Source organism: Durio zibethinus, chromosome 6 (genome assembly GCF_047325235.1).
Source record: "Durio zibethinus cultivar Kanyao isolate XHJ-2024 chromosome 6, ASM4732523v1, whole genome shotgun sequence".
In the NCBI taxonomy this organism is placed as follows: Eukaryota; Viridiplantae; Streptophyta; class Magnoliopsida; order Malvales; family Malvaceae; genus Durio; species Durio zibethinus.
In genome coordinates this window covers 29,040,363-29,060,210 of record NC_143167.1, presented here as the reverse complement: position 1 = coordinate 29,060,210, position 19,848 = coordinate 29,040,363, and the positions used below count along the sequence as shown (strand labels likewise).

The 19,848-nt window shown below is 31.2% G+C and overlaps 2 protein-coding genes and 1 long non-coding RNA gene across 4 annotated transcripts; 2 read left to right on the top strand and 1 right to left on the bottom strand.

Moving 5' to 3' along the window:
* Positions 1 to 184: 184 nt before the first annotated feature.
* Positions 185 to 824, top strand: LOC111285007 (uncharacterized). The gene has a single exon (XM_022874214.2). The coding sequence runs from the start codon at positions 261 to 263 to the stop codon at positions 654 to 656; it is 396 nt and encodes a 131-aa protein (XP_022729949.2). The 5' UTR covers positions 185 to 260; the 3' UTR covers positions 657 to 824.
* Positions 825 to 2,295: 1,471 nt separating this feature from the next.
* On the bottom strand, positions 2,296 to 6,075 carry LOC149518545 (uncharacterized). Its single transcript, XM_089762598.1, has 4 exons — positions 5,864 to 6,075; positions 5,659 to 5,741; positions 5,454 to 5,544; positions 2,296 to 2,586 (listed from the first exon to the last, which is right to left on the bottom strand). The coding sequence occupies exons 1-4, from the start codon at positions 5,890 to 5,892 to the stop codon at positions 2,556 to 2,558; spliced, it is 234 nt and encodes a 77-aa protein (XP_089618724.1). The 5' UTR covers positions 5,893 to 6,075; the 3' UTR covers positions 2,296 to 2,555.
* Positions 6,076 to 7,006: 931 nt separating this feature from the next.
* Positions 7,007 to 9,207, top strand: LOC111285202 (uncharacterized). Of its 2 annotated transcripts, XR_016343008.1 has the most exons (5): positions 7,111 to 7,308; positions 7,424 to 7,493; positions 7,711 to 7,828; positions 8,244 to 8,620; positions 8,851 to 9,207. It is a non-coding gene; the product is annotated as an uncharacterized LOC111285202 (long non-coding RNA). The 2 variants fall into 2 exon arrangements; XR_016343007.1 differs by having other exon boundaries at positions 7,007 to 7,308; positions 7,424 to 7,828.
* Positions 9,208 to 19,848: the final 10,641 nt, after the last annotated feature.

The following is a 19,848-nucleotide window of genomic DNA, read 5'->3' as shown; positions in this document are numbered from 1 at the left end:
CATCGCCATAATCCATCCTCGGACCCACATTGACCGGAGCATTCGGTAAAAAAGTCATAAAAAGAGCAAAAAGAACCTAACGAGTCAACTCCACGTGTCCCATCCACCATCTTTCCACCTTCTTTTCCCTTGAATCCCCCTTCCCCAACACCCCTCTATAAAGTCTTCCATATCCTTTTTCACTTTCTCCCCAAAATTTCCTCCAATTACAGAAACACAACATTTCTCTCTAAAATTACCCTTTAGAAACAGGCGTTTCAATGGCTGCTTATCTTCTCACTTTACGCCCCAGCGTAATCCAGGCATGTGCTATTCCCGGTCACCCGAAACCCGATGCCAATCGCCGGAAGAGTAGGTCTCCGTCTGCCTCCAGCAACTGGTGGGGGCCGATATTTGGATGGTCCTCCGAGGCCGATTATATTGACTCCGATAACAAAACAGAGACCAGGGATAACAGAGAAGGCGAATCGGAAACGGATTTGGGACAAAAATCATCAAGATCGAAGTTTTCTCCGGGTTGCTTCACCGAAGAGAAGGCGAGGCAGCTGCGGATGATGACTACTAGCACGTCGTCGTTTCACGACGTTATGTACCATTCGGCGATTTCTTCTCGACTCGCCTCCGATTTCAAGGATCGCTCCGATCTACGAGTATAGGACGAGTCAGGGAAATAAAGTATTTTTATATCCAGTATTCTGAAGGGGCTGAAAAAATTGTAAAACGATATTTTATGGTTTGAATTTAGTATCGTGGAAGAGACGATTAAGGCAAAATGTAATTATTTAATATTTGATGTAAATAAAAAGAATAGAATCTTTTTCAAATCCTTATTATTATTTCTGAACTACTGGTATTTGCTTTCATCGATTTCCTCATTTACAGTTTCTGATTAAACAGTTAAAGGTGATTAGAACAAAGCAGTTAAGAATCCATTGGATTAAGGTTTAATGAATGATCTGATGTTTCATGTTTTGTTTTGTATTTTATAAAGTATAGAGTGCTTATGGAATTGGGATGTTAAAGATCTTTAACTAGGATTCAAAGACCCGAAGGGAAGAGAAAAGATTTAAATCATATTTATCATCTATCAGACACTGGAAGGGGAAAGTCAGCGAGAAATTTTTTAGCATGACATTTATAATAAGCCTAGTTTAATGGTACTAGGGAGAATCCATGAATGTCATATTGTGTGTTGGAATTGATTTAAGATTCGTATCACCTTTAATTTATGAGACAAAATAGTACAATATTTTATAAATTAATATAAACCATCATACTTGATATCAAAGCCAACTATAAAAAAACTAGTGATGTGCCATTAAAGATAATAAAAAAAATATCATAATCCTAAAAAGAAATCACGAATCCTATATTAATTATATATTAGAGTTGATGTTAAACAAATGTTAACATCACCTTTAATTTGTAAAATAGTTATTGTGAAATAAAATCATAAGATTCAATAAATTGAAATAGGTAATATCTCCCAAATTGATCTGGACCGTCACAATCCAAACAAAATGGGAAACTAGAGCAAAGCCAAAGGCCTGACCCATGACTTGCTTAAGGACAGTTTCCGACAGTTCCGACTTTGCCGATTGCTGGTATTTTATTTCTACACTAAATTTATGCTCTCAGACACGGGCAACCCGCAGCTGAGAAAATATTCAGCACACGAAGCAGATGACTTTGAAAAGTTACAAACACAACTCTGGCACAACTTATCTATGGTTTGGGAAAGAAAGAAACTCTTATGCCCACAGATTTTAAGTTGACACATGAATATTGAGTGAACAAGTGCTGATAAAGAAAGCTAGAGCCTAGAAATGACAAAAGAAAGCATGAACCATGCCAAGAGCGCTTTAACACTGTGGTCCAGCAAACAGACATCCAGGCTCCAGCCACCTGTTTTTTGTTTCATCTATTCGGTTTAAAACCAAACCCCGACAAGTTCAAAATCATGCAATTCATCTATATGAAATAAAATTACAAATATATCCAATCAACCATGCATACACTAGTGGGTTTAGCTCGTAAAAATAATTCTTTTGAAGTGCAATGTGTTGCCACTATATCTAAATTTCGTTACAAGACAATGTCTTCAAGAGTATTACACAAGAATGATGCAGATCAGCAATGCATAATGCATGGATGGCAATTTTTTTTTTTTTTGAAGATAATAGACTTTAGACTTACCAATTTGTTCAACTTGAAATCTCGGGCATCCCACTTCAAACTCATGTACATAGACAGAATATGAATCACATGACATTTCCCACAGTAAAGCAGTTATAATTTAACAAAAGCAGTTTATTCTATCTTATTTCTCTTGGAAATTGAAACTAATTCCACAATGTGAAGCCCTTAAATCTTGGGCCCAAAAGAATTATAAATGTGAGATACAATTATCATTCCAATAAAAGGAATGAGAAGAATAAAATCTTCAATTTGTTATAACTCATTCTACTTTCAGAAGATCAAGCTGCATAAAATCCCAAAAACAAGAATAATTGATGAAGAGATATAATCACTTTCTCAAGCCAAACACTGCATGTTCACTTGCTCTCAGCATCATATAGATCCGCTCTGAATATTTATCAAGGAAAAGAAATAGAAGAAGAAAAACAGAACTTGGTGTATAGTTACAAGCTAATATCTATAAGAGGAGTTTCTAGTGACTAGGACAAAAAAAATCCATAGAAGATTTTCACTGGCATAATAACAACATAATATCTTAATTCCAGACTATTAAGTAGAAAGGATGCAAACAATGAGTCGCAAATTTGTATTCAACATTTACTTATCGTTCACATCATATGTGTGCCCAATGAGTCGCAAATTTGTATTCAACATTTACTTATCGTTCGCATCATATGTGTGTGCCCAATTACCAGTACACATAAGGCATGTTACTTTCAATGGAAATGAAAAGAAATAGGTGAACTAAGAGATTCAGATGTATTTAATGGAGCTAAAATCAATTATAGGCACACTCCAGGCTTCCACTTGAACATCTGCTCTGATAAACAGCCTTTGTACATTCTAACAAGATACTCCACCTTTTTGTTTCTCAAAAAAAGAAAAAAGTTTCCATATGTGAACTAAGAGATTCAGATGTATTTAATGAAGCTAAAATCAATTATAGGCACACTCCAGGCTTCCACTTGAACATCCCCTCTGATAAACAGCCCTTGTACATTCTAACAAGATACCCCACCTTTTTGTTTCTCAAAAAAAAGAAAAAAAATTTCCAGGAACCATGTTGTAAAATCATGAAATATTATAGGACTGTTGCTATTCTAAAGGAATATCATAGATAATACACATAGCTCCAGCAAAAAGTCAAATAAATTGGACAACTAAGAGCGTCAAATATCTTTCTTGAATAAACTAACCAATACTATTATAATTCTCAATGCATGTCCCTTTGATACACAACTCTCACACTTTTATCTTGACATGCATTTTACTCTGCTTGTTTGTTGTTCAACTGAAACGGAAAAGAAAAATTAAGAAAACTCATTACAACCAAACATTTTCTTTACCTTGAAAGATAAAGGTGTGGCAAAAAATGCCAGATATGAACAATTGGGAATGTGTAGGCAATGTTTTTGTAAATAAGATTATTATAAGTTTGCACCATAAAATGATGCAATATAGGGTGTAACTTAACTTTTAAAAACAGCTACAAAATGCATAAAGTTATTGACTATTGCCTTCCAAGGAAGGAACATTAACCCATGGATGTTAGATCTCATGAGATAGAAATCAATCATCATCTATTTGATTATAAAGCATAGAAATCAATCGTCATCTATTAGATTATAAAGCATGATTTTGCTGACAGCATAAAGATAAGGTATGAATCTTAACAATAAGATTACTTGGTGTTTTTTTTGTTTGTACTGGTGACAACTATGAGAAAATATAATGGCTAAAGGGTATAAAAAACCCCTAAACTATAGTTAAAATATCATCCAAGCCCTTTTTTTTTTTTTTATTGCAATCAATCAATGCCTCCACCATTTATTTGCATCCTATTAATCCTTTATTTGGATGAAAAAGTTAACACCGTTAATTTTTTTGCCAACTAGATAAAATTCTATGTGACATCAATAAAATTGATGAAAGTTTGTCGTGTGACATAATTAATATATGTGAAAATTAAATAAAATAAACTTTTCTTTTCTTTTCTTTTTCTTTTTCTTTTTTCTTGTCTATTTTCTCTCTCTCTCTCTCTCTCTCTCAAATCCCTCTAAGGATTCAATTGATAGTGGTTCAGGAATTAATTGGTTAAATTTTGTCATGTGACTAGATTTCATCCATTTAATGGTTTAATTGAGTTGAAATAGAAGATTAAGGGCTTGATTGATTGCAATAAAATGTTAAAGGCTTAAATGATTATTGAATTATAATTCAAGGGCATTTTTTACCCTTTAAGCAAATATAATATTGTAAATACTTCTTGCACTAAGAACCACACATCTTAATCCCTATAGAGGATGACGACCAATATAACCCAAAGAGTAATGGCACATTAACAATAGAAAATGATGGATCAAATAAACTTATAGCAATCCGAGCAAAGATCTGAATTTTGCAGAAAGGTTTTCAGTTTTAAACATTTGAGAAACCAAATGGCAAATTAACAATAGAAAAAGATGGATGGAATAAAATTAAAGCAATCAGAGCAAAGAACTGGATTTTGCAACAAGGTTTTCAGTTTAAAACATTTGAGAAACCAATGTATTTTAAATTTAATGCTTTCCCTGCTTCTTCCTCACCAAACGAATAGGCATAAAGAATCCAACTTAAAACACAATATTGCTTAAATGCATCTACCAATTCTATACAATCAATCTTTCAGGGGCAACATCTGCACCATGCATTGTGCAAACACATGTATCATTAAAAACAAATGACCAATTGAAAAGAAGTTGCATTTTCATATAGAAATCATAGCAACATATCATGAGGAAATTTTGGGAAAGGGGGAAGTCTAAACGAACTTCTTAAAGCTAGAGGATACCTACACCTATCATTGGGCCAAACACCCAGGTGCAACATTTAGCAATCCTTGAACGCTCAACCAAATGCCAGTTTAGATAGAAAGTATGGGATCAAATTTAAACAAAAAAAGTCGATTTTTTTTTATATGACTTGTATCAATTACCAATTGAGCAAAAATATGTGCTATCACAAAAATCAATAATTGGTTAACAGTCAAAAGAGGATAGAACATTGAGTAATCGTAGAGCATATAAAGTTCAGATCACAGAAAATCGAGCAATAATCTCCAATTTCCTTAAAGAGAACGAGAACATAAAAAGAATATGCGGTAGCACTACTCAATAATGGATGATTAAGAGAAAATATTCAAAAAAAAAAAAAAACAGAGAATCAACAATCAGGCTAGGTAATTAAAGCAAAGTAAGATTAAAGAATAAGGATACACCAAATAAGAACCATGAACAAAAGCTCCAGCCAACACAATAGTAAACAAGCGGTCCCTTAAAACTGGGTTCTTCCTCAAAGAAAGTCGAACTGAAAAGGAAACAATTAAGAAAATGAACCCAAATATGATCACCATCTATAAAACAAAACCCAGATGTCAAAATCACCCAAAAGGGGAAAACGAGAGAGATTTTTTATACTTACTTAAAGGAAGAACGGGGGCATAGATTAAAGGGATAAGGAACTTGAAGGGAGGTCCCTTGTTTTGTCTCCTATAAACAACATCCCTATAAATACAGATTAAAATAGAAATATTAACAAGGTGATTGTGAGAATTCAAAAAGAAAAAATCGTCAACAAATAGGAGAAAAACATAAATGGGAAATGGGGAATGTTCCAAGAGACTTACGAATTAGAGGTGTCGGAAGGGGTACCCATAGGGGGTTTGAAGAAAAGGAATGCTTTAGCGGGAAGTGAAGATGGAGGGTTCAGGCGTTCAGCTATGATCTGGATGCAAAGATCTACAGTCTTGTTTGGCCTTTTTTTTCTTCTTCTTCGAGTCGCCCACTGTTTGTGAGGCTGTTTTTTGGTTATTTTATTATATCTAATAAAATCTCCTGTACAAATATAATATAAAAAGATAAGTACACTTTTGTACTTTCAATTTAGGGTGAAATAAAAAAATTGGCTTCTGCATTATATAATATTTTTTCAGTTTAATATTTAAAAAAATAAAATTTTTTATTTTGATATTTAAATCTTTTCATAAAAAATTGTGATATTTTAATTTAATAATATTAATCAATTTTATTTATGTGATATTAATATTTAATAAAATATAATATGCATAAATATTCAATCATTTCAACATTATTTATTTTTATGTCAATATTTAAATAAAAAATTCAAAAAAATTTAAAAAATATATTTTTAATTCAAATTTTAAAATAATAAAAAAAAGAATGAGGATAAAAAAAATAAAATTTTTGTTGATAAATAATAATTAACGTGGTGATAATTGAATGTTTATAACAAATAATATAATTTTATTAAATATTCATATATATCAATCATTTAATTAACGATAACATTATGATATATCAAAATATTTAATAAAATAAAAATTTTAATTTTTTTTAATATTGAACTGATAAAAAAAGTATAAGACATAACTTTATATATATTAACCTTTCAATTTAGTATTCATCTCTCGTCTTCAGTTATAGTCATTTGGCTCATGAAAGATTGACACTTTGACATGAGCTATTACCTTTTCTTTTTTTTTTAAAGTTCTTAATTTATTCTTAAAATTTTTTATCCTGTTACTTATTTAGATAAAAAAATTATATATAATTTTTTAAATATCAATTTTAATGATATATATTTTTGTTTATCTATTAAAAAATAAAAAATGTGATATTTGTTCTCGAGGAAAATTTAAAAAAAATGGTGAGGGCGGGGGTTGCCCAACCGAATTCCTTTCTTGGTCAAACTTTGATTTGGGTAGAATCTAAATATAGTAGATTGCTTTAAATTTATTTCATTATATGACTTAGAATTAGAATTTTGTTACTAAGATTATTGCACAAAAGAAAAGAATGTGAAATACATCTTTTTTTTTTTTTTTTTGTTCACATAATACGACAAAATTACCATCCACTCCTTTGTAAGAAGAAGTAGCAAGCAGACGGTGAAGAAGTTATCGAAGGGAAGAGAAGAGGTGGGAGACCAGAGTAATCAAATCAAATCACTTCATCTCCCTTCCTCCCGATTCTCTTTGCTTTCGCCAAACAAACAGAGATTCGTAGATTCTCTCTCTTGTCTCACTGCCTCATTCGGATTTCGTAACCAATGGTAAATCCCTCGCTCTTTTCTCTTATTTTCCGGTTGTTTTCAAATCTGAATAATAATCTAGGGTTTTAGTTTGCGATATATCTTTTTTTTTTTTTTTCTTGTTTTGGTGGTGTAGGCTTTGCCTAACCAACACACTGTTGATTATCCGAGCTTCAGGCTCGTCCTTGTCGGCTATTGAGGCACTGGTGATTTCTTTTTTTGTAGGATTCGATTTCTAAGTTTTTTTTTTATACGATTAAATTTGATTGTTTTTTCGTTTTTATGTTGCCCTTAATTCTGTATCAGTTCGTTTTAAGAGGCATTGTTTGGGGGAAAGTTCTCTTTTGATTTATGAGCCGTTTCGGCAATTGATTGGCTTGTTATCGGTGTTCACTTAAGTGTTTTATCATTTTGATTGTACAGCAACCATTGATGTGGTGGTTCACCCATTGGACTTCTTCACTAACTGTGGAAAAATCCGTTTTTACTGCTCGGATACTTCTAGACAGGCGAAGTTTGGTCCTGTCATAGATGGTTACTTGTAAGTCATTTTCTTATTGTTCATACCTGTTTGTATAACTTGTTCAATATCCATTGGGTGTGAAATTGTTGATATTCTACTGGTTATGCATCACTAAGTTATGTCATAATTGTGCACTTTATGACCATCTATTATAGTTGATAACATGCCAAAGAAATTCATTTTAGCTGAGGTTTAAAGATTCTACTTATTAGCACCTATTGGCTTATAGCATAGTTTTTTCATGCCTTTTTGTCGATTAGCCCAAAATGTTAGCCTATCACATTCTTCTTCATCATTTTATCACTATTGCTATTGCTTTTATACCTACCTGCTTGACATATAAGAATGTACCTACATGGCACCGTGATCTTTGCAGTTGTGTTAAAATTGACAGTCTCATCATTTACGGTTTGTTTTGATCCTGTTGTAACAGCTTTATGTAACTATGTTGTTGCAAATGTGGGGTCTGTGGGAATGTTCCTATTGTTCTTTGCGGTAACAAGGTTGATGAAAAGAACAGGCTGGTCAAGTCGAAGCTGGTCACAGTCCGCAGGTAGAAGAATCTGTAATATTATGAAATTTCTGCCAAGAGCAACTACAATTTTGAGAAACCTTTCTTGTACCTTGCCAGGAAGCTTGCTGGGTAACAGAACATTACCTTTCTTTTGCATCGATGTTTTATGCCAATGCTTTGACTGATGCCTAATATTGATGATGCCTTGATGATTTGACTGATCCTAATCTTCACTTTGTGGAGTCTCCTGCTTTTGTTCCTCCAGAAGTGCACATTGACTTGGCTGCACAACAACGGTAAGATCTTCCTCAGCAAACTTTGCATTCATTTTTTCACATGCTGTTATCAGAAATGTGAGCATTACTGGTTTTTTATTTCTGTGCAAGAGGGATTTTAAGCAAACTAACGGATTGATTCTTTCTTTTTCTTTTTGAAAACCAATGTTCTAATGATATGATTCTAATCATCTTAATGTACTTAATTCATTTTTCTTGTCTTAATTTTGGCGTCTTTGGGTTTGTTGTAGACATGAAGCTGAACTTGCAGCAGGCAGCCAGCCAGCCAGCCCCATCCAGATGACGATCATGATATATTTGAATAGAGGGTTTTCACTGCTTGAGGGGCTTCTTCAACATTTTCTGCTACTTTAAATCTTGCCTTCATTTGGATGTGCTGTCATCTTCTTAATATTTTCAGATTATATGGTGGAGTTGTCCGTTAGCTTATTGAGGACCGCAGACCAATGTAGCTAAGATTTTTGGCATATATTTGTTTTGGGGTCTTTGGTCGTGTTTTGTTATTGTTGGTTGCCATGTTGCTGTTCTGAATTTTGCTTTCAGTAAAATTAATGCCCTAATTCCTATATATTTTGAATTTGAATCAATTAGTGAGAAGAATATTCCAATTCTCCTATGACCAAAATTTTCTTTGGGTGCTTGTGTGTATAGCCATGCCATTCCCCATGTAATGTTAAGATAGTTAAAAAATGCGGTTTAGGTCCAGGATGGTCGGCTGCCATCCTTAATGGGCTTGAAATGACCACTGCTGACCGTGGTTTGTAGTCTGAGAAGCTGAAGCAGCGAACCACCCGATTTTTCCTTACTGCCTCTGAAGCACTGGGTTTCAAAATCTCGCATCTTAACAGATTGACATGTTCAAAGTTACGAATAACATATAGAACTAGACAGACTTGGCCTACTGGAAAATATGAAACGAATTACAAAGTGGAATATGAAGCTCATCGTGAACCCTCAAATTTGCAGACGTTCTCAGTCCGAAGCATTTTTATTTCTGGCAGTGCCATTAGACCATTAGTCCTGACTCCTCTTTATGTGCATATTAAAAATAGGAAGTCCTTTTAATTCTATTAATAGTGTTTAATAAAAGAATTACAAAAGATATAAAAAAAATTAATCGAATAAGACACCACATAATCTGGTCATTATCCTGCATATTTTCTCCACTTTTTTTTTCTTTTTCATTTTTAGTGTAGCCAAGGGCCCAAAGAGTACAAACATATTGGGTCCCTTGGGCTGGTTGGCTGTTCAACTCAGCAGTTGGAAACAATCACCACTAGCCCATAATAATCATATATATCTCTAATCGGGCTGGCGCAATGCGCCATTATCTGAGTTGGACGATGCGTCAAATCAGTAGACATTGACCTTTGTTTCTGAGAGATTTTCTTATGATTCAAAATTGTTTCATGCCTAGTCACCATATTCTCAGCCTTAACTGATTAAACATGGAAAAAGTTCAGTACTTTACAATCATAGCACCTGTGAAATTGTCTTGCAGAGAAGTTTTTCATGTTTTTGGTGTATAAAGGGCTGGCCCTATGTTTATTTTTGGCGAAGTAGACCATAACAGCATTTCATGTATTACAGCTCAAAGTTTTGGTTAATCATCTCATGTGAACTACACATGGAATGTAATAACCTGCAAGCACTATTCATGCGAACTCTGCTGAGTCCCCAAGCGACAATGGAGTTGTCCTTATCGGCGTCGGTTGGGAGAACAGCTAATAGGGCTTAATTGTTGTCGCAGTGGATTATACAAGCACTATTCATGCCCACCACGCATCCACATCATTCCAACCAAGAGTGGGGTAAATGAAAGCTGGTCTTAGCCCTTGCCAGCATGTTTACACAAGGTGGGGTGGGCTCAAAAGCACACTGTCCTAATTTTCAGGGGCTCATTACCCTTACATGGGCCCCATTCAGGCTTTGGTTTAATATTATTCTTGCTAAGAGGAGCACCAGGAGGTGGGCAATTACTGTCGGTGGGTGGTCGGATTTTCGCCTTGGGCTACTATAGCCGAGTGAACGTCAGGCCCTGCTCTTCAGATCTTTTCAAAAGTCAGCTTCCATTGCTATTATCCTGAAAATGGGCTCTCTTTGCTATAACCCTGCTGTCATGCTTCCTTTTGGTGAATTGGCTATTCTTTCTTTTTCTTTCATCATAACTTCTCACTGTGTCTGTGTTTTTTTTTAATGTCCATATGTATTTTCTTTCTGTGTCTTTTAATTAATCAAATTAATTTAAGCAATAGAGACCTCAATTTCATGGACAAAAAAAAAAAAAAAACCTTGATTCTTCAATTTTTCTTTAACCCAAAATCATTTGATGGAATATTGAGTTGTAATTTACTGATGATGTATATAGACAGGCAATGCAGTAAATATAAATTTTTATCTTCACTAAATGTTTTTTAATTGTTAAATAGTAGTACTAGATTTCAAGTGTAGAAGTGAAAGAGCAACATGAGCATTTGAATTTCCCATGATACTAAGGAATAGACTTGACATAGAGTAGAATAGATAAGCCTGTATATGCATGCATGCATGCATGCAGACATGTTTTCAAATTTGGGATTAATAATTCGTAACCATAAGAATATCTACACACAAACAAAAGGTTGGTTTGTTTTTGGAATTATTTGAAAATATATATTCATAAGGGATTCAGTTGGTTAGGGGAAGAGTTCTCTTTTCTTGTTAGCTCGTGTTCAATTTTTATAAAGCATTCCAATAATAAAATTTTGAATACATTAGATCAATGTGAAAAAGTCATTAAAATTATTGTGAAAGGAATTAGGTCCGGGTTTGAGGGTAACTTTGATTATATTATTATTATATATAAAGTTTTATTCTTTTGGGATGGGAGAGCACTTATTACCGATTGCGACCCTTCATCTTATGGCCCATTGCGGTGAAAGATACGAAATTTAATTGACATACATAAGAGGGAACAAGAATGTATAGAGGAGGTGGTGATGGTAGGGTAAGGGTGAATGATGAGAGAAGAACAAGAAAGAAAGGAAAGGGAAAAAACTTTAGTATGCTCTGAATTCATGTAAACTTGGAACAGGACATGTTCTGCAATGGGAGCATGTGGCTTATACATAAACGGGAGAGAGCCATAAATATATCAGGGATGATAGATATGATGTGAAAGATTTATATGGTTTTTAAGTGAAATTTGTAAAATTTTTTATTAGAAATAATTAAATCAAAATCGATAAATTAATAAATTTTGTTATATAAATTAATTGTGTAAAATTTTTAAAATTATTAATAAATTTTCATATATATTTTTAGATAAATACTTTTAGTAAAAATATTAACAAAATTTTTATCATTAAATAAATATTGATTAAATTTGAATTATAAATAATATTTTTAAATTTTTTATATATTATTGATTTTTATATTAAATTTTATCAATTTATTGATTTAAATTTTTATTAAATTATTTTTTTTAAAATTTCACAAATTTCACTTAAAATATTTCATATAAATTTTATCCTGATAGGATTAAGAATTAGAATCTATCCTTTCTCTGTCCCATAATGCTTTGTATTGTTTGATGCTATATACCCAAAGAGAAAATAACCCCCCCCCCCCCCCCCCCCCCCGGCAAAAAAAAAAACCCTGAATTTATTGCTTGCTACTAGCACTGGATCCTCCATTTTTATATATGCTTTTGACACTATCTACCTGCTTTTTTTACTGGAAGATATTAATAATTAAATTTTGATTATTAAAGTTAATTTATCTCCATATAAATGCTCTATCCAAAAGTGTTGCTAACCAGAAGACTGCAGGATCTGTTGAATAGCCTGTCATTCCATGGATTGACACTCCATTGCCATGCTAGCTAGTGGCAGCATTATGAAAAAAATCTGATTCCACAATGATGCAATTCTTTTTTTTTTTTTTTAATTCTTCAGATTCTTTTCATGATTGTGAGACTAGAAGCGGTTGCTTGCATAGGGAATCACCAGGAAATCTGAAATCCCTCTCCCCACTGTTTTTTGTTTTTTTTATTATTTTGATCCAATAAGAAGACAAGATGAACTGTTGTAATGGTGGCAACATTCACAGTAAACAACTAAGTTTGTGCTGTTTGTGCAATTGATATGAAAAGACATTATGCAACATCACTTGATAGTTAAAAACAAGACGAACTTGGAACTGTTCCATGCAAACTAAATCAACTATTGCCCACAATTTTATATGCGCTCATGGCCATCTCTGCTTACTTGCCCACTACAATTTTCACTTTTATTAGTGGTCAAATTATTTTCCAGTTTGGATTTTTTAAAATAAAAAAAGGAAATTGTAATATTACATATCTATTAATGTGCTTTTTTTTTAGATTTAAGATTATTAAAATTTAAATCTTAATTATTAATTATTATATCAATACATTACGCGATTGTTGGCTCGCATTTAACCGTGTAATGGTGTATTTATTTATAATAAGCATCAAAACTAATATTATTAATGAATCACCCTTTTCTGACAAAAAAAAATAATTGTTCAAAATTTTAGCAATTATTGATCTTAAATCTCATTACATTCATAAATTTGGTCTAAACACTTATGTTATATGATTAATAAAAAAATATTTTATTTTTAATTTTTTATTATAATCTTATAATTATTTAATTATATAAAAATTTATCATTTACAAGTTATAAGTGTGAACTTTATAAAAAATTTAACGAACTTTATAAAATTTTAAATTATAATTAATTAATCATAATGCAAAAATTATCAATAGTATGCTCTTCCTGAACAGATACTAGAAAATATTCCTAGGAATGTGAACTCCATGTAAAATATTAAATAAGAGGCTAAAAGTAAATCCATCCCATTTTTTTATTGGTAAGTATATCTCTTAATTCTCTTTTGAAATTTATTAAAAATATATTCTGGGAATTAGTGTTTGTATCAATCCTATATAATATTATTTAATAGTGAACGCATAGCATGTTCAACTTAAATTACTGATTTGATTAATGATTTAGTTAAAGATTATCATACTAAAAAATATTATTTTCATATCAAATTGTTTAAATGTTATTGTTTTTTACGGAGTTTAAACAAATTTGATTTTAATATATTTAATATTAAAATATAATTTTTTTTTTATAAAATTAAAATTTCATAGTTTTTAATGTTAAAAAGTAAAATAATTTTAAAATATAAAAATTACGAATTTTAGATGTTAAAAAAAATGATATTCTTTTCTAGCATTCAAAAAGAAAGATGAAAAAAAAATGGAGAGTATTTTTTTGTATTAAAACTATCACAAATCACATTAACTATCAACTATTAGGTTGATACAATCTTTCCCTTCATAATTTATTGACCACAAAAATATTTAAAAAGACGTCAAGATTTGGTTTCGAATCAATTTTTTTTTTTTTTGTAAATAGAGTTGACCTCTCTTAAAATAAAAAAAAATTACGTTAATGCAAATATATTTATAATAATAATATCTTAATGAGTGTTAATAAAAACCCTTTGATTAAAAACAAAAAAAATTAATCACTATTATTAAAATGAAAGAAAGTGGTGGGTGTTGAAGAAGGGAAAAGAGACTTTTGAACAATACAACCTGACAAAAGACATGGCTGTTGGAGAGAGACATAAATAGATACATGGATGGTTTCAAAGGGACAAAACACATGGCGTGAAATGCAGTACCTTGTGCTTAGTTTTCTTTTTTTGTTTTTAAATCTACAACTACAAATAAAACAACAAAACACTCAAATAGTAATAGAAATAGAATAAAATAAATAAAAGAAAAGAGTATTTTAGATAGAAAATGTGCGGGGGAAGGTTTGAAAAGGTGAAATAGTCATGATAGATGGCAGTGACTGTAAATTAAAAAAGAAAAGGATTTTAACTGAAAAAGTGAAAACACTGCCCCTCGATTCACGAGGGCTCAAACCAAAGTACGGATTTGCTCTGTGGATTCTCCCATCACTGCCAGAGGTTGTTATATCTGTACTCCAAAATGAAACTTGACTCGCACTTTTCTTTCTTTTTATTTTTGAGGACATTCATAAATTGTTTTTTTTTTTTTTTTAACAAAATGTGAATCCACCAATGAAGATTAAAATGACCCAATGGCCTCTTCACATTGGAAGTTTGAAAAGAAAACTCTTCAGGCATGACTGCATGATTATCTTTCGTTTTTAATATAGTCCTTTACAAGATTATTTTTACTTAAATATTTTATTCGATAATAAATGTCTGTATTGCAAACTTCATTCTTTTACAAATGTTTTTATCATTGGATCAAATTCAAATGCCCAAAGACAAGTTATACATGACTATAAGACCAAAATCTTACATATAGTCCTGATTAGTAACTTTATTTAGCTAATCAGTTCTTTGAATTTAATTAATTATATGATGTTTTTATATTTCTTTCTTTGTTTTGTCCCCTCCTTCAAGGTGGGTCAAGGCCAAAATTTTAGCAAAGAAAAGGCAAGTAATGTAATTTTGTCAAATTTGAACAAGAATTGACACATTACCAACACCAATCAGAATTTGTCATCATTCTAAGTTTTCATGGAACTAAAGATTTCATAAATTTTGATAGTGATAGGAAGTATTTTACAATCTTATTTACCAAGGAAGGCACTAAATTTCAATTTTGATGTTAATTATTTTGTATTTTAATTATTAAAATTAAAAATTAAAGACTTTAGCAATAAATTAGACGATTGTTGGCACTTTAATGCTAACTTTACAATTATCAAATAGACATATACATCAACTTACTCTCAAAATAATTTAGTGTTGCTAAAAATATGTATTTACACCTAATAAATTTTAAAGTATAATAAAAACGTATAAACAGATGAATATGATAATATTCAAGAAGAAAAAAAATGAATTCGCCCAAAAAAATAGGGGTAAAATGGTAATTAGGCGAAGAAAACCGAGCTAGCGCTGCGAAAGCAGGCAGATGGCAGGGAGGGTTGAGGTGATAGAACAGGGCGAAATGGTTTCTATACGAGGACAAAAATGGGTGGCAGGTAAATGATTGGTTGACACGTGGCGAATATTGATTTGATATTGCGGGTTTTGATTTGTAAGACTAAAAGGACATCACAGGGCAGCTGCTGCAAACGACCCGTCACACCGTTGATTGAGTGGACGAAAACTCGTTATACCTTTTGTTTTTTTTTTTTTAACAAAATTTACATTAATTATATTATATTGTACCATATGTTTTTTCCTTTTTTTTTTTTTTTAAGTTTTCAGTTATCTTTATATAACAAGATATACTGTACTTTGATTTAACTATATAATTTTTTTAGCTTCTACAAAATTTTAAAAGATGGTTATATTCTCATTTTTTTAATTAATTTTTTAAATATTTTATGAATATGACACTGTAGCTTCCAAGGTTACCCCTCATTGAAAGGGTAAAAATCTAAAATTCCTATCTCCAGAAAAAAAAAAGTTCTTGCTCTCACATACCTAATTTGAGAAGATTAGCTTCGCTTCTTATTTAATTAAATTGGTAAAATATTGAAAATAATCCTCTTATGAAAACTGGGTAATACCACTTTGAATATTCTTTGCAACTAAAACAAAATAAAAATAAATAAAGAAAATAAAAGATGTATTGACGGGAAACTTTTTTTTGAGCGTAGCATATGAATTTGTTTAGCCAACTTTGGTGTGAAAACAAATTTCCCCAATTTCCCCAATTGAGAAGATATCATTTTAAAGAATTGGCCAATCTTTGTTGATAGTAATTCGTGATTTGATGGTTTGCCTCTTTTCAACTCATAATGAAAGATTGATTTTTGTAGGTCAATTAGAATAAAGTTAAGATCGTTGATTATCTTTTAAATATGGGTTCAAAAAAGTTTATGCATATAATAACTTTTTCAAGAGGTAAATAATAGGATAAAAGATTTAAAGTTAAATTAAAAATAAAGCTAAGATCATCTAATCCTTAACCTAAGATCCTTCACAGAGTTGAAACTTCTTTTTATTTTTTATTTTTGGCTATAGCATGCGCATCCGCATGCAAATTTTGCCATAGTCCACAGATGATTTCTTGATTTTGTTGCTTGTTAGTGCCCATTCTTCAAACCTTAATAAAAGAAATATTAATGAAATACTTAAGACCCAATTTCTCTTTCAAATTGGATTTGCCATTGAGTGGCTGTGGATTCTTCAATGCTTTCATTATTATGAAATAAGGCCAAAGGATTATATATTTTTCTTTTTCTTTTTCTTTTTATCTCCTCCCCATTTTCACACATTATGCCTTAAAATGGAATTACATGTGGCCATAATCCAAAATGACTATATGTAAAAAGCACTTTCTTTTTTGATTGTGGGGATGAATTTAGGGATTAGGGGTTAATGATATGAGAAGATTTGATATGGTGGTTGGAGAGGGATTTGCTAGCAAATAACATGTGTATATCCCTTCTTTCCCTCTTGACTTCACCACCTGTATATTAGTCATCCATCCATTAAAAAAAAAAAAATTGCTCTCAAAGATGAGGAAAAACAAAGTTATGATCAATCTACTCCAATTATTGTCAATTATTTTCTTGGCATATGAGTCCAAAATTATGATTGACCTTCAATTATTTGCTTCCACAAACTTTGTCTAATCATTCCAAACTTCATGTCAGTACATGATTTTCATAACTATATCAGTCCCAGGGTTTGATTTATTGTGATTTTTTAATTAAATTTTAAATCAATTTGATGTACTGTCCACAACAATTTTCCTTTCAATTTTTTATTAGTAACTAATCGTGGCAGTTGGCAATGGCACAAATGTTTTTCCAACCTTTGGGAGACAGTTAAATGCTACTACTAATTAACATATTAACTCTATGGAAAAGATATTTGCTTTTTCCTTAATATAATAAAAGAGAGCTTTTCCTTTTTGTTAAGTTACTAAATTTTGGGAGAGGGATTCAAATTCAAGATTTATGATAGCGATAAAGAAAAAAAAAATCCTATTTAATTTGGTTCACTTTGGGACATATATTTATAAAACAATAATTAAAAATGTTCTTAGTAAAAAATTTGAAGATAGATAAATTTCTTGGTGATTTTGGTCAACTAGTTTAGGGTTGGATGCAGCAAAATTTTTTTTTTTTGACAAAGAAAAAACACTTGTTTATTAAAATTAAAAATTTAGTATTCCATCCACAGATCTTAAAATTGTTGACAATTGGATGTAAAAAGTTATCTCCCCAAATTATCAAAATTTTTCGAACATTGTCTAAATTACACAAGTAATTTGAAATTCTTCCAAAGTAAAAAAAAAAAAAAAAAAAAATCTCTAGTGATAGATGCGTATTTCAAGAACTGACAATTTATATAAGTAAGCAATATCAATTTTGGTTTACTTCAGAAATGCTACAAATTGGCAGCTTTATTTTGCATCATTCAAATCTTTAAAAGTGGCAAAAATTAAAGGAAAAAAAAAAAGGAAGTAAGAAAGACAAGGCCTAAAAAAAATAGTGAAAATTACAAGCAAAAGTACCATATCATCTGCAGGCCTTTTTTTTTTTTTTTTTGGGAATCATATTGGTCATTTTCGAAAACTCCAGAGACTTGTTAGTGATTGCATATTCCAGCAACTTTAAGTCCTCTTGTCTTTGATATGCAGAAATTAAAAAATTAATATTTTTTTGGGGGGGTTTTCTTCTAATCTATCATATGAATCAGTTTCATCTCATCTAATTATGACTCGAATTTAAAAATTATATATTTTGGTTTTCTTCTTCCAACCACATAAATGAAACCTCATTAACACTCTAAATAATCAATGGAACAAGCAGTAAATAGCAGCAAATTTGATTTATATATAAGCCCGTTTTTGAATTTAAAAAAAAAAAAAGAAAAATAGTACTGCTGTTCATTTAGGAAAGAAAATTATTCCTCTTCTAGTTAAATTGTGATTTTTGTTTATTTATGGAGCAATTATTGATTGTTGAATTCTTCTCTTTGCATTACATGGATATAAATCAATTAATGTCATATACATTTAAAATTACGTAAACTTGAACATGTGAATTAGCCTAAATGAAATTTTCATAAAATTCGAGTTTGTTTTTCAATACTTATAAAATTTTTTCTTATTTTCTTCTAGAGCCTTTTTTTTTTTTTGTAAGAAAAAAAAAATTACATAAACTCAACTTTATAATTAATGAATCTCACTTAGCTAGGTATAAGTGAGCGTTTATGTAAGTGAGTTTCCTTTTGCTTATAAAAAAAAAAAAAAAAAAAAGGAGAGAGAGAGAATCAGACAAATGAGTTGTTCAGGTTTTTTTTTTTTTTGAACCAACCAGTTGTTTAGGTTCTAATAAAATGGTTAATGGAAGAAATTTTAAATCATTGGATGATTCAAACAGATCACATAACTTTCAGCTAACCACAAAAAAATTCAATGATGCAATTATGCAAATTGAGATAGGAAATTTCGCTATCTTCTATTCTAAGTGCACTGAATATTTCATTTTCATGATATGACATTCTCACTTGAATTTTCAACTTCATTACAGCCCTATCAGAAACATCTTTGCACTTTGGACAAAAGGATGTCTTTACCAGAAAGGCAAAAATCCCGCCACTGTTTCTAAAGAAAATAAAACATTATAATTCGGTTTTAATACATATTGCTACATAACATCCACTATATGTAGCCAAATCTATGCAAACTCATTTGGTCAAGCTGTTTAAAAAAAAAAAAAGAGAAAAAAAAAAGAAAAAGAAAAAGGGTTTGAAAGGTTAGTTTGTCTAATCTAAACATGAAATTAAACCTCTTAACTTTTTGTTTCTTTGTATTTTCAAGTCAAGACACGGTTTGTCACAGAAAAAGGAAAACCTTTTAACAGGGTAACAGATGAGTTATGTTTTTAATTTTGTAGGGACCCCATGAAGGGGCACATGGCCCCAACATGTCTTGGGTGTATTAGGACAGGATTAGGGGAGGAGCATTTGAGTGGGTACCCCAATGTTGGGTCAACTTAACCATATTTCCCCACCTCAAGCACAGGGAGAAACCCTACAATAGACAGTCTTGTTCCCATGTGCACCAATTTAAGAGTAACATTCCAAAAAAACAACCCCCTTTGTGCCTCCTTCCATTCCTCCTCACTCTTCCATCTTTCTCTCTTTTTCTTTACTCTCCTAAAATTCAATCTTTTTGGGAACTAGGATTTGTTCTCACTCCC